This window comes from Peromyscus maniculatus, chromosome 8, assembly GCF_049852395.1.
Source record: "Peromyscus maniculatus bairdii isolate BWxNUB_F1_BW_parent chromosome 8, HU_Pman_BW_mat_3.1, whole genome shotgun sequence".
Classification (NCBI taxonomy): domain Eukaryota; kingdom Metazoa; phylum Chordata; class Mammalia; order Rodentia; family Cricetidae; genus Peromyscus; species Peromyscus maniculatus.
In genome coordinates this window covers 89,447,101-89,474,862 of record NC_134859.1, presented here as the reverse complement: position 1 = coordinate 89,474,862, position 27,762 = coordinate 89,447,101, and the positions used below count along the sequence as shown (strand labels likewise).

The 27,762-nt window shown below is 53.6% G+C and overlaps 1 protein-coding gene across 11 annotated transcripts; it reads left to right on the top strand.

Moving 5' to 3' along the window:
• The first annotated feature begins 8,794 nt into the window (after positions 1 to 8,794).
• Ubtf (upstream binding transcription factor) lies at positions 8,795 to 22,791 on the top strand. 11 transcript variants are annotated; one of them, XM_015995521.3, is made up of 21 exons: positions 8,895 to 9,275; positions 12,162 to 12,286; positions 13,609 to 13,784; positions 14,485 to 14,568; positions 14,645 to 14,800; positions 16,958 to 17,022; positions 17,270 to 17,390; positions 17,732 to 17,842; positions 18,208 to 18,341; positions 18,481 to 18,622; positions 18,822 to 18,863; positions 18,962 to 19,075; positions 19,170 to 19,325; positions 19,692 to 19,847; positions 19,935 to 20,045; positions 20,377 to 20,465; positions 20,566 to 20,755; positions 21,484 to 21,531; positions 21,627 to 21,698; positions 21,793 to 21,936; positions 22,024 to 22,791. In XM_015995521.3, exons 2-21 carry the CDS (start codon positions 12,229 to 12,231, stop codon positions 22,147 to 22,149), a joined length of 2,295 nt encoding a protein of 764 aa, XP_015851007.1. In that variant the 5' UTR covers positions 8,895 to 9,275; positions 12,162 to 12,228; the 3' UTR covers positions 22,150 to 22,791. The 11 variants fall into 11 exon arrangements, with proteins under 11 accessions (XP_042138828.1, XP_015851007.1, XP_006970662.1 ...); XM_006970600.3 differs by lacking the exon at positions 8,895 to 9,275 and adding an exon at positions 9,560 to 9,751; XM_076543426.1 differs by lacking the exon at positions 8,895 to 9,275 and adding an exon at positions 9,612 to 9,751 and having other exon boundaries at positions 21,627 to 21,694.
• Positions 22,792 to 27,762: the final 4,971 nt, after the last annotated feature.

Genomic DNA, 27,762 nt, shown 5'->3' with positions numbered 1-27,762 from the left:
AGAGCCCCAGGACTACGTGTCCTGAGGACCTCATGCTGTTATTGAGCATGGCTCTGTTTATCACCCTCGAGGTCACCATGTCCCTCATAACCTATGAAAACTCTCAGGAGGTTTCCAGCCCCTCACTAGGCAGTGTCACTGGTACTTACAATAATAGAGATTGGCTTTTCCAAGCATTGCTGCTGGAGCAGATTAATGATTCAACCACCACTCTTAGAAAGAATTTAGAGATGTAGATTGTTATTAAAGTTAGGTTTAAGTTATTAAAGTTAAAGGTTTTGATGTCAAAAATTTGGAGGAACAATTTAAAGTTTGGAAAGGCGCACAAAGGCAGCCTGGTTCTTACTAGCTGACAGGCCCTTCTTGGAAGAGATGGGTTGGTGACCAACGGTGATGACTAATTTCTTGTAGCCATTTCTGCCCTTGGCTTCCTGGTATGATTTAATAAAATAAAATAATGTTGATGAGTGGGTGTGCACTCTGAGGAATTAAAGTAGAAATGACTGATTGTTTAGATCTGTGACTCTTTTAAGATCTTTTGTGGGAATGGAGAGAGGGTTCAGCAGGACCCGGGGTTCAATTCCCAGAACCCACAGGGCAGCTCCCAGCTGTCTGCGGCTTTAATTCCAGGGGATCTGACACCTTCACACCAATGCACATAAAATAAAGTTAAATAAATTACTTTTTTTTTTTTTTTTTTTTTTTTTTTTGGTTTTTCGAGACAGGGTTTCTCTGTGTAGCTTTGTGCCTTTCCTGGAACTCACTTGGTCGCCCAGGCTGGCCTCGAACTCACAGAGATCCGCCTGGCTCTGCCTCCCAAGTGCTGGGATTAAAGGTGTGCGCCACCACCGTCCCGCAAATAAATTACTTTTAAAAAATCTTTTGTAAAGTTACCTTTTGAGATAAAGAATAACATGATTGATCCTTTCTTTGTAACCACAAACAGCTGCCTGCCAGTACAAAGGAACTGGCTGAAACATACTCGGCTTGCTAAAACTTTGTTAATCAATTATAAAAGAATCATTGCTTTGAGGTGAAGATATTACAGTGGGAAAATTAATACAAAGAAAAATGTTCAACTACTTGTGAACTACACTAAGAAAAACATGTAACTTGTGATCATAATGTGATTTATTCCTGTGCTAAGATTTTAATTTGTTTTTGGAAAATATGGAACTTGTGGTTGTGAGTAATCTTTCCTTTTGTAGAAATTTTTGTCTTAGGAGGTACAAAAAGGATAAAAGAAAAATAAGAAATATGTGAGGATTATAACCGGGAAGAAGAAGGAAAGCAACAGGGTGAAACAGGACAGAAAGAACGTAGTAGGGGCAGAAAGAACAATAAAATGAAGAATTAAGGGGTTTTTTGCTTTGTTTTTGAGACAGGGTTTCTCTGTAGCTTTGGTGTCTCTCCTGGATCTTGCTCTGTAGACCAGGCTGATCTCGAACTCACAGGGATCCACCTGGCTGTACCTCCCGAGCGCTGGGATTAAAGGCATGCACCACTACCATCTGGTGAATTAAGTTTAAAAAAAAAATTATATATTGATTTATTTTACATCCCAGCCACAGTTTCCCCTCCTTCCTCTCCTCCCAGCCCCCCCCCCACTTCCCTGCCTGCCCTCCACCATTCACTCCTCCATTTCTATTCAGAAAAGGGTAGACTGTCTCAGACTCTTTTACTGGATTTTGGAACCCTATTCCTCATAATGGGTTGCCTTGCCCAGCCTCAATACAGGGGGAGGTTCTTAGTCTTATTGCATCTTGGTAAGAACTAAGTTTTGACCCCTCAGATAAAGTTTCCTGTGTGCAGTTTCGCCAACGCCACACCTCTCCAGGTCCTGTGATCTGCTGAGAGCTGGTTCTCTCAGCAGCCAAAGAGGGAGTCAGATCCTCTGAAAATGAAATTACAGAAGGTTATTAGGCACCACGTGGGTTCTGGGGAGCCATCTCTCCAGCTCCTACAGTTTCTTTATAAAGTTAAACATGTTTTTTTTTTCTTTTTTGTAATATCAACTGGACTTGGTGATGCATACTGCAATTCCATAGCTTAGGAGATGGAGACAGGAAGAAGAGTAGTTCAAGGTTAGCCTTAGCTATATAACAAGCTCAGGACTAGCCTGAGATTCATTAAACCTTGTCTAAAACCAAACCAAACCGTCAGTGCTGTGTCGGTGGCTCAGTTAACAGCATGTACTGCTCTTCCAGAGGATCTGAGCTCAGTTCCCAGCACCCACACTGGCAGCTCACAACTATAATAATCTCCAGCTCCAAGTGATTTTACACCCTTTCCTGGAATGCTCTGGGCACTCGTACACACACACACACACACACACACACACACACACACACAAACAGCACCACCACTACCATCACCTACCCTGGATATAGAGACAATTGAAAAAAAAAAAACTTTCACATACATGCACATGACACCCCCCCCATATACATACATAATTTTTTAAAAACTTCAAAGATGTGCATTTATCATATATGATGCTGAATTTTATGTCTTAATTAGGCCATGAACTGTCCTCCGATTTGATCATTCTGGCTGTGCCTGTAAGGGAGTCTCTGGTTAGATTAACATAGCTGACCAAAACAAATTGTGCTCCTCAATGTTGAATCTCATATAACAATCAATTGAGCACCCATAAGTAGAACAAAAACATGGAAAGAAGGAAGGAAGGAAGGAAGGGAGGGAGGGAGGGAGGGAAGGAGGGAGGGAGGGAGGGAGGGAGGAAGGAAGGAAGGAAGGACAGAGATAAAGCAAGTGTGGATGCTGAAAAGCTAGAGATCCAATGAGGACAGATGTTTCAGTGTGGGTCACAAGGCTGGGAAAATCCAATATCTGTCCTTCCTTCCTTCCTTTTCCCAGTACTTGGGATCGAACTTAAGATCTTAGGCATGGGGGCTGGAGAGATGGCTCAGAGGTTAAGAGCACTGACTGCTCTTCCAGAGGTCCTGAGTTCAATTCCCAGCACCCACATGGTGGCTCACAACCACCTGTAATGAGATCTGGTGCCCTCTTCTGGCCTGTAGACATACATGGAGGCAGAACACTGTATACATAGTAAATAAATAAATCTTTAAAAAAAAAAAAAAAAGATTTTAGGCATGCTGAGCCAATGCTCCACCTCTGAGCTACACCAGCCCATCATTGCCTCTCCTGATTCTCAGGCCTTTGGATCTGGACTAGAACTACACTATTAGTTCTCTTGGGTCACTATAGACTTTGAGATTTCCTAACTTCCATATCTGTATGATCCAACTATTGTCCGTCTAGTCGCTGATCCATCCTCGTCTGTTTTCTATTATTAGCAATGAATACCACAGTTTGGGTAACTTTATGAAGAAAATGGAGTTGTTTGGGGGTTTGGGTTCTTCCCCCCCCCCACACACATCTCACAGTCCTGAAAGTTAAAAATCACCTGAGGCCACATTGGTGTCCCAGGGCCATGCTCCCACCAGGGCCATACTGATCTGAGTGGCCTGCATTGCCACCTGAGGCCATGGTGACATTCAGGCCCGAGCTGCAGCTGAGGAGTATGTCTGAGTCTCTTGCCCTACTGAAGCAGCCAGGGTCTGTGATAATGTCCATGACCCATGTTACCATTGGGGGCCATGGAAGAGCTGACCCCAGTGGCCTGGGCACTGAAGAGCTGGTCCTGCTGCCCAATGACCACCTCAGCAAGAGAGCTGGCCCCACTCCTGACAGAAATGGCCCCAGTGTTGTGGGCTCAGGAGAGCTGTCCTCACCTGGATGGCTGCCACAACAGGAGAGCTGGCCCTGTACCTGGAAAAGCTGGCCCCACCCCCTCATCATCTGTGCGGGAGAGCTGGCCCTGACCCTTTCCTGAGGGAGTAGTCCTCGTAGAGGCCCAGACTGACCAACTCAGCTACCACCCAGGCCCACATCCACCCCAACATCTACGCCATCTATGACCTCCTGGAGAACGTGAAGGGACCTCCAGTCCTGTGGAGCTCCATGACTGGGTCAACAGTGGATAGCCCAGAGAAGTTTCACTGATGGCCCAGGATTGATGGTGTGCCAGAGGCAGAGGCCTTGAACCAGACCAACAACTCATTGCATGGAACGTTAGCAAGTAAAGCTGTTTGGGAAAAAAGGTAAACTTTGTAACATAGGGGAGCTACCAAGGCCTCTGGGACAAATGAACATGTGATGGGGGAGCAGAAGGACGGAGGACTGGAAGTTTTTTTTTTTTTTTTTTTTTTTTATTTTCTTTTGTGGGAGGCTACAAGGGTGGAGGGCAGACATGGAGGGACTGGGAAATGAGTGGGATTATAGTACATGCTGTGAAATTCCCAAAGAACCAATAAAAATTATGTTAATTAGGAAAAATGACAGCGGGCAGTGGTGGCACACGCCTTAAATCCCAGCACTCAGGAGACAGAGGTGGGTGGATCTCTGTGAGTTCAAGGCCAGCCTGGTCTACAGAGCAAGTTCCAGGACAGCCAAGACTACACAGTGAAACCCTGTCTTGAAAAACCAACCCCTCTCCAAAAAAAAAAAAGAGACTAAAGTGGCCCGGCACGATGTCCCAGCTAGAAAAGGTGCCATTTGCCAAGCCTGACGGCCTGCGTTTGATTCCCAGATCCCCTATGGTGGAAAGAGATTGGTTCTGAACTCCAGAGGGGCTCAGTGGCACAGAACCACCCCCACATACAAGTAAGTAAATAAATGAAATAAAAGCTAATAGTAATAATAATAAGACATCCATATTCAAAGCCACATTGTTCACAATGATAAAAATAACTGGAGCCAGCAAGATGGTCAATGGGGGAAGACTCTAGCCTCTCAATAATGCAAGCTTAAAGACATGAGTTTGAGCTCCAGAGTCCATGTCAAAGTGAAAGCAGAGACCCGAGTCCACAGTTATCCTCTGACCTCCACATGCATGTGGCTGCCATGCTGTGCTCCTCCTACAGCATATGCACACAGTCATAATAAATAAAATGTAACCCACACACATACAACCTGGATCCAACCTAGATGTCCATTAGCCGTAGAATAGATAAATTGTGGCATATATATTTGTTTTGCTTTGTTTTATGAGACATGGTTTCTCTGTGTAGCTCTGCCTGTCCTGGAACTCACTCTGTAGCCCAGGCTGCCCTGGAACTCAGAGATCTGCTTGCCTCTGTCCCCTGAGTGCTGGGATTAAAGGTGTGCGCCAACATACCCCACAAAGTGTGGTATATTTATGCAGTGGAATACTATGCAATCTACCAAACAATAATCTATGGAGATAGAACTCAGAATGCTGAGGACATTTGGAGGGGGAATATTGGCTGAGTGAGCTTGCTAGATACTGGAAATACTCAATATTTTTATCTGATTGAGGGTTACATTATATATATAAAATATAATATATATGTTATTTTCCTGTCAACTAAGCAGCCGTACCTGAATCTACTTATATTTTAACTATTTATTGTCTATGTCCCTCGGCCCTGCAGTTAGCAACACCCCACTGTTTAGACTGTGGCCTGGCAGGATTTCTGAGGCTGCCAAATGTAGATTTTTAACTAAGTCTCTATCATTCTATTTACCAATAAAGACTCAGGAGTCAAATGTTGGGGTGAAAACCTGCTAGATCAGAGAAGCCAAGAAGCAACCAATTGACCTTCCTTTTTGGCTGGAGACACAGCAAGAGAAGTGTCTCTCCATTTGTCCCAAAGGAGAAAAACAACAATTAAACACACGCCGGGCAGCGGTGGCGCACGCCTTTAATCCCAGCACTCGGGAGGCAGAGCCAGGCGGATCTCTGTGAGTTCAAGGCCAACCTGGTCTACAGAGTGAGATCCAGGAGAGGCTCCAAAACTACACAGAGAAACCCTGTCTCAAAAAACAAAACAAGGGGTTGGGGATTTGATTTAGCTCAGTGGTAGAGTGCTTGCCTAGCAAGCACAAGGCCCTGGGTTCGGTCCTCAGCTCTGGGAAAAAAAAAAAAAAAAGAAAAAGAAAAACAAAACAAACACAACAACACCTTGGATCTCTCAGTCCCTCTTTACTCTTTTCTGAGTCTCCTCTGTCCTCTCTATGACTAATCACTGGCTCCCCCATCTCCCCATCCAAGGTGTGAGCAAATATCGCACAACATAGCTTTACATGGCACCCTAACTCCAGGTTCAAGGGACCCAACAACCTCTTCTGACAGCATACACTCCTATACACACACACACACACACACACACACACACACACACACACACACACAAAGAAATAAATAAAAATAAATCCTTTTTTTTTTTTAATTTTTTTCCTTTATATAACAAGTCAACTACTACATTTTGCTTAAAGTATTCAAGGAACCCTGGGAGTTTCTTAAGAGCCTGTGTTTGGACAGGGCAGCCCAGAGGACTGCAGCCAAGTCCGGGCACATATCTAGCAGTATGCTGTGCTAGCCTGGGCTGGGGCTATGGAATGTCAAGGCTCTGCTTCCAGGTGAATGCCAGAGAGCAGGAATGGGGGGGGGGGGGGACACCAGCAGGGAAAGGGTGAAGAACAAGGGCCGAGGGCAGATTCTTTCACTCTGTGGCCTGTGGCCCAAACCGTGGACTCCTGACCTCACCAGAAACTCAACAAAGGTAAAGAAGCTAAATGGTTTCCAAGTCCACCCACGAGTTTTGCTGCCCAAGGAATCAATAATAATAATAATGATCTTTATGATTCATGTTCATCCTGTTTTATTCCAAAACACTTTACCAAAAAGCCCCTTGGCTCAGCCAAAAAGTTCAGGGCAAGAAGCCAGAATACCTGCGCTCCAGATCTGTCCATGGAACATTTGGACTTTATTGGAGTGTGTTTCTCTGGTTTTAATTGTGGTAGTGCCGTATATGGAGAAATATATAGTTTTACTTACGTCCTCTCCCTTAACCCTCCAATCCCTGATGAGGAAGCAATCCTCATTCTAAGCAGATAGATAAGGAAATGGGGTCTAGTTAGGGCAGAATTTATCCAAACTCACACAGTATTAAAAAGTATTAAAGAGGCTGGGCGGTGGTGGCGCACACCTTTAACCCCAGCACTCGGGAGGCAGAGGCAGGCTGGATCTTTGTGAGTTTAAGGCCAGCCTGGTCTACAGAGTTCCAGGGCAGCCAAGGCTATACAGAAAAACCTTGCCTCAAAAAACAAAACCAACCGACCAACCAACCAAACAACAACAAAAACCCCAAAAATCAAAAACAAAACAAAAGGTGGCGTGGGGAAAGTGGGTAATTCTGGCTGGCCTTGAACTTCCTATATGAAGCAGGCTGGCCTTAAACTCACAGTGATACACCTGTCTCAAGTGCTGAGATTAAAGGCTTAGGCCATTGGGGCTGACACCTGAGCCTTTTAATTTTACCCTAGTCAAAATAGATAAATATATTCCACGCTCTGCTTTTTTTAGTGTGGCAGGAGATGGCTTGATCCCATACAAAATGCCTAGTGCATATTCCAAAGGCAGATCTGGGCTGACGGGGCTCTAAACGTACAATTTGGGAGGAAAACTCTTTTTATTAAAAAAAAATTAAATAATTTGAGAACAGACCCGCCTGTAGGCCTTCCAAGCAACGGGCCTTGAAGACTAAACTTGATTATCATGGTACATGCTGTGCCCCTAAACCGGACACATCAGATCTCGGTTCATGCAACGTGGCGGAAGTGGGATGTGGAAGTCCTGGGAAAGGAGTCTCATTTTCCCCAGGAGACGAGAGGAATTACACCAGCAGCCAAACTGTGAGGAAGGAGAAGGCAGTGTGCCAAGGAATAGTCCAAAGAGACAGTGCGACCCAGCTGGCTGAGATGTGAGCAACAGCGGCGTTATTGTGGCAGCCGAGGAGCCAGGAGCAATGGCGTTGCCCGGGGAGCGATGGCACAAACCACGCGTGGGCTGGCCTGGTGGAAGCAGGCGTCCTTGACATTGCCTTCTCCCTCCCCACGTCTAATCCAGACAGCCCTTCCGCTGATCAGGGAAGGCAAAAGCCTAGACAGCGGGAGACCAGAAAGTCGTTCACGCCCAGGCCTTTCCTCTTCGGACTTGCCGGATGGTGGGATGCGGGAGGTTCGGACGGCGGTGGCCCGGCTGCAGCTCCAGCCTTAGGACTTGGGGGGGCCGGGCTCTCCTGCCGGCTCCCCGCCGCCGGCCGGGGTGGGGGCTGAGCCCGCGGCCTGCTTTCTCAGGGCTGGCCAAGCCTTTTTGACAAGCTGATTGCGAGGATGGGATTGGCTGATCCAGGCGTGACGCCGGTAACAACAAAGGTGGAGTTGGAAGAAATTAGATTAAAGGAGAAGAGAGGAAAAAAAAAAATTAAAAGGGGAGCTAGCAGGCGACTGGAGGCAGAGACCAAGGGGAGACGCACGAAGCTCCGTTCCCGGTTCTGACTCTCCCCCCCCCCCCCCCTCCAAGCTCCTTCGCACAAACGCTCCGGGATTTTGCTCTAAACCCCCACCCCGGCGGCGGCCTAGTTACGGAAGCCGGGGTAGAAGGGATGGCCGCTCCGCTGCGTCTTGAAAAATCTTCCCAACTCCCACTGATACCACTACGACCCAGGGGAGAACTTTTCGCTCCAACTCCTCGGATCCTAAGGCCGCTGAAGACGGGGGGCATCGAGAACAACGAAAGACTCGCTCTGAAACCCGGAAGGCCCTCGCGGGGCATCGCGATCGAACGAGGCGGGGTGTTTCCCCGGTATTTCGATGTGTTGCAAACCTAGGAGCGTCTTTATTTTTTCATTTTTTGTAACACTCCCTTCGCCCCCACCCCGCTTTAGGTTCAGGGTTGCAAAAGCAGAGCAATAAAAAAAAAAAAAAAAAAAAAAAAAAAAAAAAAACCTGCGCGCACACACTCAGACACACACCAGTGGCGACAGGGGAGAGTTGGAAAAACGCAGGAGAGGAGGAGGAGGCAGGAGACAGCGGGGATGGAGCAATGGGAGCGGGAGCAGGCAGGATCCCTCAGATCCCCCCTCCGGCTTCAAGCTGCCTCGCCCGCCCCGGCAGGGGAGCGAGGAGTCGGGCGAGCAGATGGAGCGGAGCTCGCTCTAGGCAGCTGGCTTGGCCGGAGACTGGAGGAGCCGCCAAGCGACCGGCTGATTGGAAGAGAAACGCAGAGCGATGGAGGCGGGGGTAGGAGGACGATTTCTCTGCGGGGACTGGCGGCGGCGTACACGCCCGGGTCGGGCGCTGCAGAGCTTGGCTAGCTTTCAACCCGCGCTCGGCGGCTCCAGCCCCGCGCACCCCCGCCCCCAGCCCTGCCGGCGGCCCCGCAGGTGAGTGCGAGCCGAGAGCAAAAAAAGAACCAAACGTCGAAAAAATGTCTGCCTGGAAAGAAAAAAAAAAAAAAAGGAAAAAAAACCAAAAATTTTTTTCTTATTCCTTTTTTTAAAAAATTTCGTGCAGCCCCCAGAGCGGTGGGAGGGAAGGGGTGAGGCTGAGCCGCCCGGAGGAGGCGGAGGGGCCAGGCGAGGCCGGGGCGGCCCGGGAGGCGGCGGCGCCAAGGCGGCTCTGACGGGCTAGCGCTCGAAGCGGCGCTGCGCTGCGCCGAGGCGGGCGGGCGGGCGGGCGGAGCGGGGCGGGCGGAGCGCGGCGCGTGGGGCTCGCCATTAGCCGTCGCTCCGCTTCGCCATCTCGGGCTTTGTCTGGAGACTCGCTGGCCCGGCGTCGGCAGCTGCGGAGCTGCGACTCCGCTCTTGCGCCCGCCGGAGTGCCAGGTCCCCCCCTGCCCTCACCAGCACCCACACGCTCGGTAAGTGGGCCTCGGTGCGGCGGATTTCGGGGGAAAGGGGTTGCTCCCTGGCGGCGCCAATCTCCAGGCTCCACGCGCCCAGGGCAGGCCTAGGGAGCCACGCCGGGCTGGATTGAACCGGCTCCCTTCCTCTACCGGGGCCGGCCAGTCCGGGTCGTTCCCGCGGGTGTGAGAAACTAGGTGGATTTGGGGGAGTTTTTTTTGTTTGTTTGTTTTTTAGGGAACTAGTAGTATATTTTTTAAGTTTCGTGAGTGCCGTTCGGAGATAAGGGGACCGCGAGGTAGGCGCCGAAACCTGGCACCGCGATCGGCGAGCGTGAGCCCAAAGCCGGTGGCCACGCTCCGGGGACCAGGGTGGGCGATCGCCCGCTCCCCGAGGCGGGAGAGGGAAGCGGACGAGGGCTGGCCCGGAAGACCGAGCCTAAGCTCGGAGAACCTGGAAGAGAGCTCCAGAGCAGGGCTGCCGGCACCCGCGAGGCTCGCCGGCCACCCCTCTGGGCACCCTCTCCACCGCCGCACCTCGGCCCTCCCTCCCGCGCCGGCCAAGCCTGCTAGTTCCCCCGCGGGGCTGGCGAGGTCGCTCTCGCCGCCTGCTTGCCTGCCTGCCCGCCTCGGCTCGCAGCCCCGCCGCCATCCGGGCGGCTGCGTGTCTCCCTGCCCCGGCCCCCCCCCCTTCCCCGGCGGCAGCAACAGCAGCAGCCGCCGCCGCCACTACCACCACCCCCCCTCCCCTCCTTCCTTGCCTCCGCCTCGGCCGCCCGGGTCCCCCCAGCGCCCGCCCCTCCTCCCAGCTGCCCCCCGCGGAGCCCGCCCGGGCAGGCTGTGGGAGGGAGCGGAGCCGGCGAGGCGGGCGGGCTGGCGCTCGCTCCCCGGGGGTCGGTGTGCGCTCTACGGGGAAGGACGCGCTCGCTGCCCCGCTTCTCCCGCCCCCCCTCCCGCTCCTCCTCCTCCCTTCTCCCTCCTCCTCCCCGCTCCGGCGGCGGAGGCTGCTGCTGCGGCGGCGGCGGGGGGTGTGCGAGCTGAGGCCGGGGCCGGCGGGCGGGCGGCGGGCGGGCTGCCTGCAGGCGGAGGGCGCTGTGCTTTGTGCTTTTCGCCGCGAGGAGCAGCAGGCAGCAGCCACAGCCGCCGCCACAGCAGCAGCAGCCGCCGCCCCAGCGCCGCCGCCGCGCCCGGAGGAGGAGCCGCTGCCGCCGCGGGAGGGAGTTGCGGCTGTGCCCGGCCGAGCGGGGGAGGGCGCCGCGCTCAGAGCCGGGAAGGGAGCCGCCGGAGCGGGGAGCTCAGAGGCCGCGCTGCGCCGGGTAACCGAGGCGGCGGAGGACGTGCGCCGGGGCCGGGGCTAGGGAGCGAGCCGCGGACGCCGGGCGGCGAGACCGGGGAGGAGGACGGGAGACGAGCTGACCGGGACACGGGGAAGGGCGCCGAGAGCCAGGGGTGGGAAGGGCAGGAAGCGAGGCCCCAGATGGAGGAGCCCGCGCTTCTCCGGCCGGCAGGCGCAGTTCTCGCCGGCCGCCGGAGGGGGCGGCGGGGCCGGTGAGCGCAGCGCCCCCGCCTCGCGGCCGCCGTCCTCCCGCCCTCTGCTTGGCTCGGCTCCCCGGAGGCCGGGGCGGGGGCGCCGGCAGGGCTGGGCCGCAGGCTCGGGGAGGAGGCGGCCGTTCCCGCCGCGGTCGCGCCTCTGCGCCGGGCATCTTCCGTGCGCGTCGGGGTAGCTGGGCGGTGGCGGCGTCTCTGGCCCCGGTAGGTGGCTCGGGGGCGGGGGACAGGCTAGGCCGCTTCTCTCCGGCTGCTCGCCTGCCCGGACGGGCGGCGACCGCGTTGGGAGGTTGGAAGGGGGGAGCAGCGGGAATCCGGATCTGGTCCCCGGGGGCGGTGTGGCCGCTACGCTCCCGGGCTGGCGGCGGCTGCGCTGCGTCCGGGTCCCCGCCGGGTTGCGGAGGCGGGGGGAACCGGCCGGGGGGAAGCGGGAGGAGGAGACTGGGGCGCGTGCCCGCTCCCGTGCCCGCGCGCGCCCTTTACCCGCCCTTCCTCCCCCGCCCTCCAGCCTGGGGCCTCCCCGGGGCGGGCGCTCAACGAGGAGGAGGAGGAGGAGGAAGGGAAAAAAATTTTTTTTTTTTTTTTTTGGCCCGGGTGGGGGAAGGAGGCCGGAGGGCGGGCGCTAGCTGCACGCGGGAGCCGGGAGCAGTCTCTCGCGTGGGCAGGGGAGGGCGCATGCGGCGCAGCCGGGCTGCAGGGGCTGGGGGCTGGGGTAGGGAAGAGAGGGGTTCACTCCTACAACCACCGATGAAGTCTGTGATCCTCCTGGTTGGGTCTCGCTGAGAGTGTGGATCTATGCCCCCTCCCTTGTGGGAGGGGGTGGGATAGAAAGTCCCCCCCCCATCTGCCTACCTGAGTGGATCTGGTGTCTCTTCGAAAGGGTGAGGTGGCTTTGACCCCGGGTTGCCCGGCCAGCGCGACCGAGGAGGTGGCTGGACAGCTGGAGAATGAACGGAGAAGCAGACTGTCCCACAGACCTGGAAATGGCCGCCCCCAAAGGCCAAGGTAGGGGACCCCAGTTTCTGCCCTCGTTAAACTGGTCTTTTCTCACACACGAACTCACCAGCTACTATAAGGTTCCACTAGACTGCGTTCCGTGCACTGGGAGAGGGTCTTAAGTTTACAGAGTCAAGCGTCTGCCCCTTGGGGGTTTGGCCAAATCCAAATTACTCTGCTTTCACCTTAAGTGTTGTGTCTTTTACATTCCCCTCCTGCTGTGATTGAGGGGCAGGGCAGACCCGTGCAAGCCAGTTCCTAGTTAGCCTCAAGTATTATGCCCTCACCTTAGAGGAAGAGAAGGTTTTTGTCAGAGGTCGGTAGGAGGAGGAGAGGGGTTATTTAGTTATTGAGGGTCCCGAGCCATAGGAGCTGTAGATGGTTAGGGCCTAGCTGGCAGTGTAATGTCTGTGAAGTGGAGGGTCTGAGGCGGAGCATCTGGCAATGCTTGAGAGACATTAGGGGAGAGGACTATGGGTCCATGAGACCCTCTCTGTTGACCCTGGCCCAGGGTACTGCATGCAAGTGGAAGTCAAGAGCCTTTTGTATCCTGGTCGTGGATTCCCCCAGCTCAGCTTCCAGAGCAGCCACTCTCCAGAGAGGTCTGAGCTGCCGCTGGGCTTCCCTTCAGCAGCTGAAAACAGTTGGCCCAAGATGCCTTTCTGCCTTCCTGAGGAGTTGGGCTGTGATGGCAACTTGGAATTCTGGGGTTCTCCAGAGAGTGAGGGCCTGAGAACTCTCCCCGCCCGCATGCCTTTTCTGAGAACTGTTGTATGTGGTTCTGATGTTTGAATTCCACCTTTCTGGTTGCCAGAAATTCTTCTCCTTTGGTCTTCCTTAAAGTGACTGTGAGGGAGGCAGGTGGTGATAGACTTTAATGTTGGGCTGGAGAGATCTTCATGGGGTACCTTACTACCCACACCCCAACTTGGGCCTTGCATGCTTTTTATACCTACCTAGAGCATGACCACATTTAGATGTTATCTACGTCCTGCTTCCTTCCCTTTCTGGTGAGCCATGTACCTTAAGGCCCCCAAATCACTATAGCTTGACTCCAGCTCATGTAGTAAAAGTGTCCATGGCAGCCTAGCATGTTAGAAATGATAGCTTTGAAGTAAGCCAGACATGACGTCCAGAGTGGCTAAGTATGGTGGTATCCGGTCCAGAGCCCCTGCCCTAATCCAGTATGGCCACAGTTTTGGGGGCTGAGCCAGGTCTGAGGAAGGATGAATTCAGATGAAAGGCAGCCAGGGGCTTTGGGAGGAGGGTTTGAACTCAAAAAGGCTGGGAAAGGCGAGAGCCAGGTGTGATGAGTTCTCTCACCTCACCAGACCGCTGGTCCCAGGAAGATATGCTGACCTTGCTGGAATGCATGAAGAACAACCTCCCATCCAACGACAGCTCCAAGTTCAAAACCACAGAGTCGCATATGGACTGGGAGAAAGTTGCATTTAAGGACTTTTCAGGAGATATGTGCAAGCTCAAATGGGTGGAGATTTCCAATGAGGTAACTGATTCTTACCTTTTGACAGACAGACACATCTGTATGTGCCTTTGTCTCAGATTTTTTGTTTGTTTGGTTGGTTGGTTGGTTTGGTTTGGTTTTACGAGACAGGGTTTCTCTGTGTAGCTTTGCGCCTTTCCTGGAACTCACTTGGTAGCCCAGGCTGGCCTTGAACTCACAGAGATCCGCCTGGCTCTGCCTCCTGAGTGCTGGGATTAAAGGCGTGTGCCACCACCGCCCAGCCTGTCTCAGGTTTTTAATCTCAGAGAAAATGGGGAAAGTAAGGCAAACTTGTCCTAAAGTAAGGGTGTTTACATGTTTATTTGTCAGCTCTGATTATTACGCCTAAGGGGACAGAGTAGCCTGGGCAATAGCAACAGCCTGACGCTCACAATTCTACTAGTCTTTCTAGGTGACCTTGAATACCCAAACCAATCTAAGGAGTTTATGAGGTACAGGCATGGAAGCCACAGTGAAGTCAGTCTGTCCTGTGGTGACTGCCATTAGGTGTGCCCTCACTGCCTGGACCTCTGCCGTAGGCATGATCTAGTGCCTCTGGCTGAGGTTGCCTGTACGTAGGCTGTTGGTTTGTGTCCTCAGTGAACTCAGTCTGGTGAGGAGTGGCAATAATATTGGAAAAGAAGGCTGCACTGTGGAGTGGTGTTTCCCAAATTCCTTTCTCCCCATTGGCTTCTTCCTCCAGGTGAGGAAGTTCCGTACATTGACAGAATTGATCCTTGATGCTCAGGAACATGTTAAAAACCCTTACAAAGGCAAAAAGCTCAAGGTGAGTGGCCAGGAGAAGCCCGGGGGTCGGGGTTGAAAGAGTGGACGGTGTCTAACCTCAGTTTTCTCCTTTCCAGAAACACCCGGATTTCCCAAAGAAGCCTCTCACCCCTTACTTCCGCTTCTTCATGGAGAAGCGGGCCAAGTATGCGAAACTCCACCCTGAGATGAGCAACCTGGACCTGACCAAGATCCTGTCTAAGAAATACAAGGAGCTTCCAGAGAAGAAGAAGGTGGGGGGGGGGGGCTCAGGTAGGGGAGGGGAGGGCAGAGACGCTTGCAGGTGAGAGCGGCTGGTTTGGGTAGGTCATTGGAGTAGGGGTAGGCTTTAGACAAAGAGACTCAACGTCAGGGGTGTGGATGGGTAATGCAGCAGAGTGTAGTGTGTGTGGAGGCTCCCGTGGTTATCTGTCCCCTCCTAGGCCCGCACAAGGTCAGACAGGCCGCCTTGGAAGGGAAGACCCAGAAGGCATTCCGATTGACCTTGTAACCACAGCCATCGCTGCTGTGTTTTGAGCAGTCACACCCAAGCATCCTCCCTGGCCAGCTGTGGAGCAGTTCTCTACCTACTGTGATGCTTGAGCACACAAGAGACCATAGGAAAGGGATTGGTGGGTTGTCCTGGTCTTTGTGAGCAAGGAATAGGGGCACAGGGGCCTCGGCACTAATGACGCTGGAGCACACTTGACTGGAACCTCTCCCTCCCTCCAGGGCTCTTCTTCCTGCTGTAGTCACAGAAGCAAGCTTGCTTCCCCATATACAAAGGCACACATCTTCCTCACCTCAGGCTGTTCCCTACAGAAATGGCCCACTGATTAGATTATCAGGGGTACTTCACTTTAGGGGTAGAAGTTGTCCAAACCTCCTGAACAGAGATGGATGGAGCCAAAGACAGCTCAGGTTCCCTGTACGGCAGAAAGCAGAACTAGAGAGGGAGTTCAAAAGAAATGGGATGAGGAGAGAGCGCAACACAGATGATGGGTGACAGTCAAGAAAAGAGATGTCAGTGGGGGCAGCGAGGTGTAGAAATGCACACGGACAGGCAAAGGACAGATACTTGTATGTCTCTAGCCCCCCAAACGGCACCAGCCAACACACTGAGCAGCCATTTTTCTGCATACTCTGGCTGAGTGCTCATACCGCCTTGTTGCTGAATCCAAAATGGAATAGGTTTGATTGGGTAAAAGCAGCTGTCTGTGGCCCATACCCAAGCCAAGAGTAGCAAGAACTGCCAGAGGTGCAATTGACCCCGTGGGTGAGGACTGGGGACAGTGACTACATACAGCACCGAACCTCCAAGGGAGGGCCGGGAGAGGCTAAGAAACAGAATCCAGGAGATTCAGAGAAACTTAAGTGGGAAAGCATTAGCATGGGCATTCCATTTTGGGCCTGTCTGCTGCCCGTTGTTGCCAATTGGGTGTGTAGGGACTTCATTCAGGTAAGTTACTTCACTCCTCTACTCCTGACGTGGGGTGTAGAACGTGAGCCAGAACCTTGACATCATGCCTTTTAGTTCCAAAACCTTGCCTGAGGAGGACTGAGATTGCCCCAAGAAGGCGATGCTGTTTGTGGTTTTCATTGGGAAGCGTGGGGAAAATGCCTCCTTGCATATGGTACCTCTTTAAGAGGAGGGGTCTGGCTGGTTGTGAGCCTCCGGCTCCTTGCACTGCTAATGTGACCCCCCAGGATAGAGGGAGGGAGGAAGGAAGGAAGAAATGTCTAAATTATTACATGGGAGTCAGGATGCCAGAGGAAAGGTGGGAAAGGAAGGTTCTGGGGGAGCCTGGGGCTCCAGCTAGAGGAAGGGGTCAGAGCAAGAGGGGTTGATGACCAGGAATATGAGGAACGCTGGAGACTTGATGGATGGGGAGAAACTCCAAATTCAGGACATTTACATTTGATTTACATTGCAAGAATTCATTGTGTGTCCCTTCAACACTACCCTCTCCTGCCGTAGAGGCAGAATTTAGCCTCCCTCACCTTGGAGGGAATAGACCAACGCCAGCTGCCAAGGAGGGTGGAAGTGGAAGCAGCCGCAGCAAGAGGGTTCCACAAGGCCAGGGGGCTGGCTGTGGTATTGGGGGAAGGGGTGGGTAGTCCTACCCTGCTCCTGTCCACCCAGCGGGTGATTCCATGTCCCCTGGCTTCTGGGACATTTTGCCTTCGGTGAAGAGAATAAGATGGAGATTGAATGTCTGGAAGACCCCTGTAAATCCCGCTGTCGGGTTAATTAGTCACCAGGCCTAGTGTGAGTTAACTCACCGAGGGCAGAGATACCATACATCCAAAACCATAGCAGGAGGCAAGGCAGTCAGGAGGGTGGCTGGCTTTTCTAGCTCTGGGTGAAATAGCTCTTGGGTCCTGGATGACCCCATCCCTCCTCCCCTCAGATGAAATATATTCAGGACTTCCAGAGGGAGAAACAGGAGTTCGAGCGAAACCTGGCCCGATTCAGGTAAGGCAGAGGAGGGCCACGGGGTACTGGGTGTGGTAGGATAAATCGATCCCGGCTGGATACTAGAACCCATCATCCATGAACACCTGAAGTCTTGCCTAGACTGTTAGGGGCAGAGGCAGGCTGCCAGCCACTAACCCTCAGCGAGCTCCAGCAGGAGGCCTAGAAAGAAGGCTTGGGTTGGACGGCTAGCTGGGGTCTGCCTTAGCAGTGACCCTGCTGACCCTCGCTCTGGTCCCCTGGCTAGGGAGGATCACCCCGACCTTATCCAGAATGCCAAGAAGTCGGACATCCCTGAGAAGCCCAAAACTCCCCAGCAACTGTGGTATACTCATGAGAAGAAGGTGTATCTCAAAGTGCGGCCGGATGTGAGTGTCTGGCCAAAGGGTAGGGGTGGAGGGCACACGGCGGTGGCAAGGGGGGAGCCGCGCCAGGTGGCTGGGTATGGTGCAGGGGAGCAGGAGAGGAGGCCCCTCCCCAGGGGGAGGTTGCATGGACAGGGCCTGGGCCAGCTGGCGTATGAATGAGCGTGTGTGTGAGCCTGTCCCTTGCACCAAGGCGGATCCCTGCCTCCCCACCATAACCCTCCTGGCCTGCGGTGGACACTCGCGTGACCTCCTGTGGCCCGAGGGGGCGGGGCCTCTGTGCCCCTCACCCCCCTCCCCTGCCCCTGGCTGCCTGCGTGTGTCTGACGGCTTTTGGTTTGCAGGCCACTACGAAGGAGGTGAAGGACTCCCTGGGGAAGCAGTGGTCTCAGCTCTCGGACAAAAAGAGGCTGAAATGGATTCATAAGGCCCTGGAGCAGCGGAAGGAGTACGAGGTTAGGCTTCCGCTGCGCTCCGCCCCATCCGGCTCTTCACGAGCCTCTGCCCCTCGACTTGTGCCACCGCGTTGCGCAGGTGGCGGTCATTCCCCGACCCTCTACTGAGGGAGGGGCCCTCGGGGGCCCCTCACCTCTGCCCCTACCATCTCACAGCCCCCCCGCCCCACCGAGAGATCTCAGGCTAGGGCAGAGCAGGGCTCCAGACTGCAAACGACACAGCAGACACACAGGCACACACCGCCACCCCCAGCTTTGCTCCCGGCCTCCCTTCCCCAGCGGCTCTCCCCCTTACGGCGTCCCGGCTAACCCCACGCCCCCCCCCTCCCCCGCTACCCTCCACTCCCCCACCTCTCACGCTGCAGGAGATCATGCGTGACTATATCCAGAAGCATCCCGAGCTGAACATCAGCGAGGAAGGCATCACCAAATCCACCCTCACCAAGGCCGAACGCCAGCTCAAGGACAAGTTCGACGGGCGACCCACCAAGCCACCTCCGTGAGCGCTGCCCCGGGTGGGTGGGCGGGCCAGCGGGCAGCCAGGGAGTTGGGCCTTTGCAGGACTTGAACCCAGGTTGGGCAGCTAGGAAACCTCTCGCCCACTCGCTCACAGGCGTGCCTTCTCTTGGGTTCAACAGGAACAGCTACTCCTTGTACTGCGCGGAGCTCATGGCCAACATGAAGGACGTGCCCAGCACAGAGCGCATGGTGCTTTGCAGTCAACAGTGGAAGCTCCTTTCCCAGAAGGAGAAAGACGCCTATCACAAGAAATGCGACCAGGTACCACCCCCATCTCTGGGGCCTGTCTCGGGGTACCGGTTCAGGCATGCCGTCTGCCCCAGCCGGGCTGCTGGTTATTGTCTACCATCCTTAGAGGGACAGAGGGTTACACCCAGCCCCTAGGGGCCTGCTGAGGGTGACTGCCCCCCAGGAGGAATGGAGGTTGTCCACAACTGACTGAGTCCCTCTCCCTCCCTAGAAAAAGAAAGATTATGAGGTCGAACTGCTGCGGTTCCTCGAGGTGAGTAGGATGGTGGACAGCGGGTGGGCCTGGCAGGCAGTCTTGAGGGGGATGAACCTGCCTGCTGCAGCGCCGTGCCCGCCCTTCTTCCTGCTCAGAGCCTGCCCGAGGAGGAGCAGCAGCGAGTCCTGGGGGAAGAAAAGATGTTGAACATCAATAAGAAGCAGACCACCAGTCCAGCCTCCAAGAAGCCTTCTCAGGAAGGCGGCAAGGTGTGTGCCCCGTGACGGCCACATAGGGTGGAGCCACCCGCCTACGCTAGGCTGATGGTCCCTGGACCGCTGACCCTCCCCGTCCCTCCTCCAGGGCGGCTCTGAGAAGCCCAAGCGGCCTGTGTCTGCCATGTTCATCTTCTCCGAGGAGAAGCGGCGGCAGCTGCAGGAGGAGCGGCCTGAGCTCTCAGAGAGCGAGCTGACCCGCCTGCTGGCCCGCATGTGGAACGACTTGTCCGAGAAGAAGAAGGTCAGGCCTTGGGGAGTCTGGCACCAACCTCCCCTAAGGGCCGCCTGGGCTCCTTCCGTGCACGCGGTTAAGGCCGCACTCCGGCCGGCCGGTGTGGATCACACATGTGCCCGCCAGCCGGAAGGCGGGAAGCTGTCAGCTGGGGATGTCTTCCCTTGGAAAGCGGCCCCATGGGTGGGGCGGAGTCTGCGCGACATCAGCGCTGCCCACGGCCTTTGCTGGGCCCCGCCCCCGCCCCTGCCGGCCCCGCCCCCGCCTCTGCCGGCCCCGCCCTCCTAGGCGGGAGCCCGCGGCCGCTGCTTGGTGGGCTTAGCGCGCCCCCTAGGGGTGGTTCGCAGGCTGACTCCAGTTGCCTTTTCCTTATAGGCTAAATATAAGGCCCGGGAGGCTGCTCTGAAAGCACAGTCCGAGAGGAAGCCAGGCGGGGAGCGTGAAGAGCGGGGCAAGCTGCCCGAGTCGCCCAAGAGAGCCGAGGAAATCTGGCAGCAGAGTGTCATCGGAGACTATCTGGCCCGCTTCAAGGTAGCAGGGAGTGGGAAAGGATAGGTTTGCCGCCTCCTGCAGCAACAGGACCCCTCCTACAGCTGATGCCCTTCGTGTGTACCCTAGAATGACCGGGTGAAAGCCTTAAAAGCCATGGAGATGACCTGGAACAACATGGAGAAAAAGGAGAAGCTGATGTGGATTAAGAAGGCAGCAGAGGACCAAAAACGATACGAGGTGGGAAGGGACTGAGTAACACGCCTCCGTGTAAATAAGTGGGTGCTGGGCCAGAAGTGTGTCCCAGCTTTGGTGGGGACCTTGAGCCAGTCTCTTAATCTTCAGCCTGTCCTAGGCTAGGTGAGAGCTGAGGTACTAGCCTCTAAAGTGGTTCCTAGGGGACATACCTTCAATTTAGAAGGCATTTGGAATGGTCCTCTTGAAGTGGTTAACTTGGGAGGTAGTTGCTTCACGGAGAGTCTAGTTATGGATTCCAGACTGACCACCAACTCTGGCTCTTTCTGCCTTAATCTCTGGAGTGTGTGAGTGTGACCTTTCCATGTCTCTGCAGAGAGAGTTAAGTGAGATGCGGGCCCCTCCAGCTGCTACGAACTCTTCCAAGAAGATGAAGTTCCAGGGCGAGCCCAAGAAACCTCCCATGTAAGCCTCAGGCTAGCGCCCATCCTGGTCCAAAGATGGGACTGGAAGGTGGCTGGCTCGGGACCCTGGCCACACCTGTGCCACCCTGTCATACCTGCAGGAACGGTTACCAGAAGTTCTCCCAGGAGCTGCTGTCCAATGGGGAGCTGAATCACCTGCCGCTGAAAGAGCGCATGGTAGAGATTGGCAGCCGCTGGCAGCGCATCTCCCAGAGCCAGAAGGAGCACTATAAAAAGCTGGCCGAGGAACAGCAGAAGCAATACAAGGTGCACTTGGACCTCTGGGTCAAGGTGAGAGAGGAGGACCAGGGAGGGATCCTGCTAGCTGGCCCTCACTCATGGTTCCTTTGGTGACTCAAGTTCTTCAGGGCAATGGGCACTGGCACTTTTAAAGCTAAGAAAGCCGAGGTATTAAATAATTTGCCAAGGTTACATAGTTGGTAGAAAATTCACATCAGCTGCATTTTCTTCTTTCCTGCCAGGGCCAGTGGATTTGTAAGCTCTGGCCAGGCTGGCATCCTCTTGTTTTTTCTCTCCTGCTTTGAATAGTCAGATCTGCACAGTGAGGAGAATTGCCTGTCACTGAAACAATTCTCAGGTTGACCAGAGACCCAGGGAGATGGTGGGAATTAAGTGTTCTAGAATTTTCTCACCCTCCATCATCTCATCAATGGCTCAAAGACCAGGGTCCAGGTGGGGTTGGTGTTGGGTCTCATGAGTGATGGGGGAGGCTATGGAGTTTAGAAGGTCCTGAGTGTGGAGCTATGATTTGGGCAGAGCAGTTGGAGAAAATTGATATGAAAACTAGCTGTCAGTTCAGGATAACTCCAGAGAAAGATACCTGTGGCATAATCAAGATTGTGTGCTGAGCCCCTAAGAGCTCTCTGCAGGGACCCAGAATCTGGGGAGGGCTGAGGGTAAAGATAGGTGATGGTACATGAGTGTCTGCCCAGTGAACGTCGACATAAGGAGCCAGCAGTAGTATGGGGTGTGCTCTGACTCCCAGCTCTTCTCTCCAGAGCCTGTCTCCCCAGGACCGCGCAGCATACAAAGAATACATCTCCAATGTGAGTGAGCGCATGGCAGTGGAGGGTGGGGAAGGGTCTCTGCAGGAGCTGGAACTTAATGCCCCGCCCCTTCCTGTTCCCATGCTTTCTGGTAGAAACGTAAGAACATGACTAAGCTCCGGGGCCCAAATCCTAAGTCTAGCCGGACCACCCTGCAGTCTAAGTCGGTAAGGAGCCCCTCCGAGATGGGTGGGTGTCTGTGGAACCGGGCTGGTAAAATGGAGCTCATCCGGCCACTTGACGTATCTCCACACTTCCCAGGAGTCGGAGGAGGATGATGATGAGGAAGATGAGGATGACGAGGAGGAGGAAGAGGAGGAAGATGATGAGAATGGGGACTCCTCCGAGGATGGGGGGGACTCCTCTGAGTCCAGCAGCGAAGATGAGAGCGAGGATGGGGATGAGGTGGGTGGACAGGACACGGAGGAAGGGGGGAGGATTGTGGACGGCCAGGAGGGCCACCTGGTGACTGCGGATTCTTTCCTCTCCCAGAATGAGGATGACGATGACGATGAGGATGACGACGAGGACGACGACGAGGATGAAGACAATGAGTCTGAGGGTAGCAGCTCCAGCTCTTCCTCTTCAGGGGACTCCTCAGACTCTGACTCCAATTGAGGCTCGGCCCCCCACCCCCGGCCCTGGGCAGGCAGCCAAGGAGAGCCACTGCAGAGCTCCCTCCCCAACTGACCACCTTTGTCTCTCCCTATGTTCTGCCCCCGTCCCCTCAGCCTCCCCCACTTTCTTTCTTTCTTCCTTTTTTTTTTTTTTTGGAAAAAAAAAAATTTCAGTGGGGGTAGGAGGCTGCGTGAGCCCAGGCTAGGACTCGGCAGTCTTGGGGCCTTGAGCTCCAGGGATTCTCCAGGGACAGCAACCACCAGACTGAGCCAGCACTGGACCGGCCCGCCCCACCCCTCTTCTGCACTTGCAGTTCCGGCATGGACAATGGACCGGGGAGATGGGGGTGGGAGTGTGTCCTGAAGAGTTCGCTGAGGCCTCCGCACCTGCAACCTGCACCAACGTGGATGTTCAGGGGAGCCTTTCCTTCCCGGAGGGGCTTGCCGCCTGGGCTGCCACACTGAACTGGAGGGAGAGACAGGTGCTGCCTTCAAGAAAGCAGGCAGTCCATGCCCCTCTCCCCTGCCCCCGCAGGAAGGAGCTGCCTGGACCTGATCCTGGGGGAGGGGCAGAGTGTTTTTTATATATGTGTATATATTTTTTTTTTAAGCTCTGAGCTGTCAACGAGACGTTTCCTACCGATCTCGGCTGCCCTCGCTGTTGTCATTTCTGGGGATGGGAGGGCGTGGGGTGGGCTGGGTTGAGACTTAAAAATGGTCTTGGTGTGCATGGAATGTGGGAGGCTGCGTGCGTGCGTGCGTGCGTGCGTGCGTGCGTGCGTGCGTGTGTGTGTGTGTGTGTGTGTGTGTGTGTGTGTTTGCGTGCTATGGCATGGTTGCACCTGTGGAAGTGTGTGTACATGCATATGTGTGTTCCTATGGATGGATGTGTGTGTGTGTGTCTGTAAGAGAGAACCCACCTCAGTGTTTGTGAATCTGGAAAAAGGGTTGGTAAAAGCCTGGGAGATGGTAACCCTGGCAGGAACAGGCCAAGGCTGCCCCTCCTTGCCACCCTCCACTGTGCGGGCTCTCTGGGTCCATGGTGGAGGGCATGGAAACCACCTGATGCTTCCTATACCAGTTTGCCTCTGCCAAGGCCATGCACCTCTGAGCTGCTGCAGGTCTGCTGTCCAGCAGAGAAGTGGGAAGGACAGACGATGGTATGAGCCTTAGAGCTTTCCTTCGGTGGGAAAGATCTGGCTCATCTGGGGGTGTCCCCTGGGTTTCAGGAAATGTCCTGAGATCTTTGTACCTACGTGTCTCTGCCTTGCCCGTGTCCTCTGGCCACCCCCATTCCTTTGATTTCTCAGGTCTGCTCCCCTCTCCTGCCTCCACCCCTGTATGTGGGGAAAGGGGTACAGAAGGTGCTTTCTGCAATTGGCCCTCGAACCCTAGCTAGCAGGTGCGAGCCTTCTGTGGGCTTTTGTCCCTGGGCTCTTAAGCCAAGTCACCTTCCCATGGAGAGTCTCGCTCTTACTAAGTTGGCCAGAATTGGTTTTGTTCATGCTGTTGGGTTTTGTGCTGCCCCCATCTTTTGCCTCTTGAATGAAAGCGGGGGGGTGGGGAAGTAGGGCTCTCCACAGAGAGTGTGGGGCTGCGGCCCAGCTGCCTGTCTCCCTTGAAGGCAAAAACATTTGCTTGGACTGTGTTGTGAAGATTCCTGGGGAGTGATACCACCCCTACACACACACACACACACACACACACACACACACACACACACACACAGTCACTCACTGTCCTTATTCTAAAATTTGGTACCAGGTACCGACCCCCATCTCTTGTTTGAATGCCCTGGACTATTACGCTTGAGTGGATGGAATGTTTTCACTTAAAAACAGCTCTGAACACAACGTGTGTTCCTCCCATTTCAAGTATTGGAAAATTGTTAGAGACAGGGCTGTGGGGGTGGGGGTTGTTGGTGCTGTCAGAGGTTGCCCAGGGTACATTTTAGCACTGGGGCCCCTCTTCCCCTTTTTCTAATATTTAAGGAGTATTTTGTAGGTTTTAACAACCACTGCGCTTGAATTTGTACCCTGGGAGTTGGCTTAGACGTGACTGACCCAGCTGAAGACCCGCTGTGGAGGTTTTTGTTTCCCTTTTTTGTACAATAAAGTGAAAAACAAAGGTTTGACTTCTGCCTGGTCACTGGAATAAATAAGTGGGTGGCAGGGGTGACCCCATAACAGGTTTGACATAAAACCCTTGAAGCCAGCTCGTTTGCCCTTTCTGGAACCATTTTCCTGTTCCCTGAAGATTCTACATGCAACCTGCCTTCACCTTGTTCCCGAACTTTCTCAATTCAGCACGTTTGAGAAGTTGGAACGTAGATGTATTTTCACCCAGAGTGCATTGCTTTAGGAAAGGAAGTAATTGACCACTGGGGTGAAGGGTTCACCCAGGCCATGCAAGTCCTTGTAGTTGGCAGATGGCTTAGGGAGAGCAGGCTTAGCCACGACTCTCCGCCTCACTCCACCTAGCTTCGGATGGAAGCTTCCAGAGGACTTGCTCTTTGGATTACGACCTGCCATCTCTGAACAGGCTTTGGCTGGATTCCTGAACAGGTGAATGAGTGACAGGTATGGATCTATGCAAAAGCTCCCCATTGATGCCACTCCAGTTCCTGTCTTTACTTCAAAAGTCCCCACACAGAGTCCCCCAGAGTCTGTTCTCCAGCCATTAGCTTTCTTGTCATTTCTCCAGGGGACATTTGCCTGGACCTTGCCCTCTAGGGTGACTGCTTCGGTTAGCCTCCCTAGTCATTCCTTCCTGGAGATCCATGTGTCTCCTTTGATCCCTTAGTTTTCACCGTTAGGAGGAAAGCATTCTAAAAGGTGGTCTCCAACCAGGCATGCTGGCACGTGCCTGTCTGTCATCTTAGCACTCAGGATGCTGAAGCTAGAGAAGAGCCATGAGTTCAAAACTAGCCTGTGCTACTTAGCAAAACTGTCTCCCCAAATAAAAGGTGGTATCTGCAGGCACTCCTTGCTGTGGCTTGAGTATCTCCTCCAAACCCCTGTTGAAACCTAACTGCCATTCTAAGGGTAGCAAAAGGATGGGACATTCTTTAAAATTGCTTTTATTTAGAGTGCGTGCGTGCGTGCGTGCGTGCGTGCGTGCGTGTGTGTGTGTGTGTGCGCGTGTGTGTGTCCAGAGAACAACTTGCTGGTGTCGATGGTTCTCTTCCCACCACGTGTGGTCTCAGTGATCAAACCCAGGGTGTTGTTAATGCTTGGTGGCAGGAACCTGAATCTGTTGAGCCATCTCACCAGCCCCAAGAAGTGAGACATCTAAGAGGATATGATTATAAGAGCCTGGCCCCCAGAAGTAGATTAAGGCATTATGGGAGTTGGGAACTTGATGAAAGGGTGAGTTTGGCCACATTTCCCCTGTGCTGTATGTATGTGCTCCCTCACAGTCCCGCCACGTCGATGAGAGGTGTCAGGGCTCTGCTGTGGTTTATAATTGACCCAGTCTGCGGTACTCGGTGACAGCAGCATAAAGTCATCCAATATCTGGTCCTTGTACAAATGTGTAGCCAGCCAGCTACCCCGCCGGAAACCAGGACGGCAGCCTCCACCTCTCTCCCGGTTTGACTTCCGTGATTTTTTTTTTTGAGACAGGGTTTTCTATGTTGTAGCCCTGGCTGCCCTGGCACTCACTCTGTAGACCAGGTTGGGCTTGAGCCCAGAGATCCACCTCCTCCAGAGTGCTGGGATTAAAGGCGTGCGCCACCACCGCCTACCCTTGGCTTCCATGTTTACTTCATCACCTAGACCTGTCTATTTCCCTTCCTAAACCCCTCAGACCTCTCTCAGCTGATCAAATCCTGAGACTTCAGGTGCATGCTACCACACTCAGCTTTTCTTCTCTCTCTTCACCCTCCCCTCTCATTCTCTCTCTTTCCTTCTCTCTCTCTTCCTCTCTCTCTTTTCCTCTAGCCCAGGCTGGGCCGAAACTCACAATATAGCCCCAGCTGGCCTCAATCCCCAGGCAGTCTCCCAGACCCAGCCTCCTGAATGCTGGAATTACAATCATGTATCACCACGTTCATTCTCAAATTTGGCTGTAAGACAATTCTGCCTGCTGCATGCAGATTATTAAAAGGAGGAAGACTAAGCAAGACCAGCTGAGACTGAATTACCAGACATTTGAGGCCACCCTAAGCTACGTAGTGAGTTTGAGGCCATCTAGGGCTACATAGAAAGAGCCCGTCTCAAAAATAAATAAACAAATAAATAAACATGTACCTATAATCCCCAAACAAACCCAAAAAGTTGATGAGGAAGCATTACATGTTCTAGGCCAGCCTGGGGTACACAGCAGCAAACCAACAAAAACTGTGATCACATGTTGGGCAGTGGTGGCGCACGCCTTTAATCCCAGCACTCGGGAGGCAGAGGCAGGTGGATCTCTGTGAGTTCGAGGCCAGCCTGGTCTACAGAGTGGGTTCTAGGAAAGGCACAAAGCTACACAGAGAAACCCTGTGGGGGGGAGGGTTGGACCCCAAAAAATCTGTGATCACTTTTGTATTCAAAACTTATTGTGAGGGTTGGGGATGTGTAGCTCAGTGGTAGCGTACTTGCCTAGTATACAGAAGGCCAAGGGTTCCATCCCCTGCACCACAAAAACAAATATGTTTTTGAAGACTGGCCTGGTAGCCTCTCTCTGTAATCCCAATACTTGAAAGGCAGAGACAAGAAGATCAGGAAATGCTGGGTGGTGGCAGCGTAATGCCTTTAATCCTAACACTCTAGGCAGAGACAGGTGGATCTCTGTGAGTTCGAGGCCAGCCTGGTCCACAGTGTGAGTTCCAGGACAGCCAAGTATACACAGAGAAATCCTACTCCCCACCCACCCATAGGGTTTCTTTGTGTAGCTTTGTGCCTTTCCTGGAACTGGCTTTGGAGAGAAATCCTATCTTGAAAAAAATAAAAAAGGTCAGGAATTCAAGGTCACCGATGGCTTATAGTTTGAAGACAGCCTGGACTACATAAGACCCTATCTCGCCGGGCCGGGCCGTGGTGGCACACGCCTTTAATTTCAGCATGCGGGAGGCAGAGTCAGGTGGATCTCTGTGTGTTCGAGGCCAGCCTGGGCTACAGAGTGAGTTCCAGGAAAGGCGCAAAGCTACACAGAGAAATCCTGTCTTGAAAAATAAAACAAAACAAAACAAAAACAAAAAAGACTCTATCTCAATAATAATAATAATAATAATAATAATAATAATAATATCACTCAAATGATCGGGCCAAGTGCTCTCTTCTACAACTCAAGTATGTGTACCACGGGGTCTTTGTGCTTTTTTTTTTTTTTTTTTTTTTTTTTTTTTTTTTTTTATCAAGACAGCATTTCTCTGTATATCTTTGGCTGTCCCAGAACTTGCTCTATAGACCAGGCCTTGAACTCAGAGGTCCACCTGCCTCTGCCTAGCATGCTGGGGTTAGGGGTGTGCCCCACCACGCCTGGTGTCTTTGCCTTTCTTGCTCTCTGCCCCGAGATAATTCTCTTCCCCCGATAATCCACAGGCTGATTTTCTCATTTTCCAAGTCTCAGCTCAAATGGCACCTCACAGACAACCACCCTCTCTAGAGGCCTCCATCTTGTGTATTTA

What these genes read in the sequence shown, in the direction of transcription:
- Ubtf (XM_076543426.1), top strand. Translation starts at nt 12,229, where the DNA reads ATGAACGGAGAAGCAGACTGTCCCACAGACCTGGAAATGGCCGCCCCC. An exon ending in CGACCCACCAAGCCACCTCC is followed by an intron (nt 18,342 to 18,480) that starts GTGAGCGCTGCC and finishes TGGGTTCAACAG; the next exon opens with GAACAGCTACTCCTTGTACT. An exon ending in AACTGCTGCGGTTCCTCGAG is followed by an intron (nt 18,864 to 18,961) that starts GTGAGTAGGATG and finishes CTTCCTGCTCAG; the next exon opens with AGCCTGCCCGAGGAGGAGCA.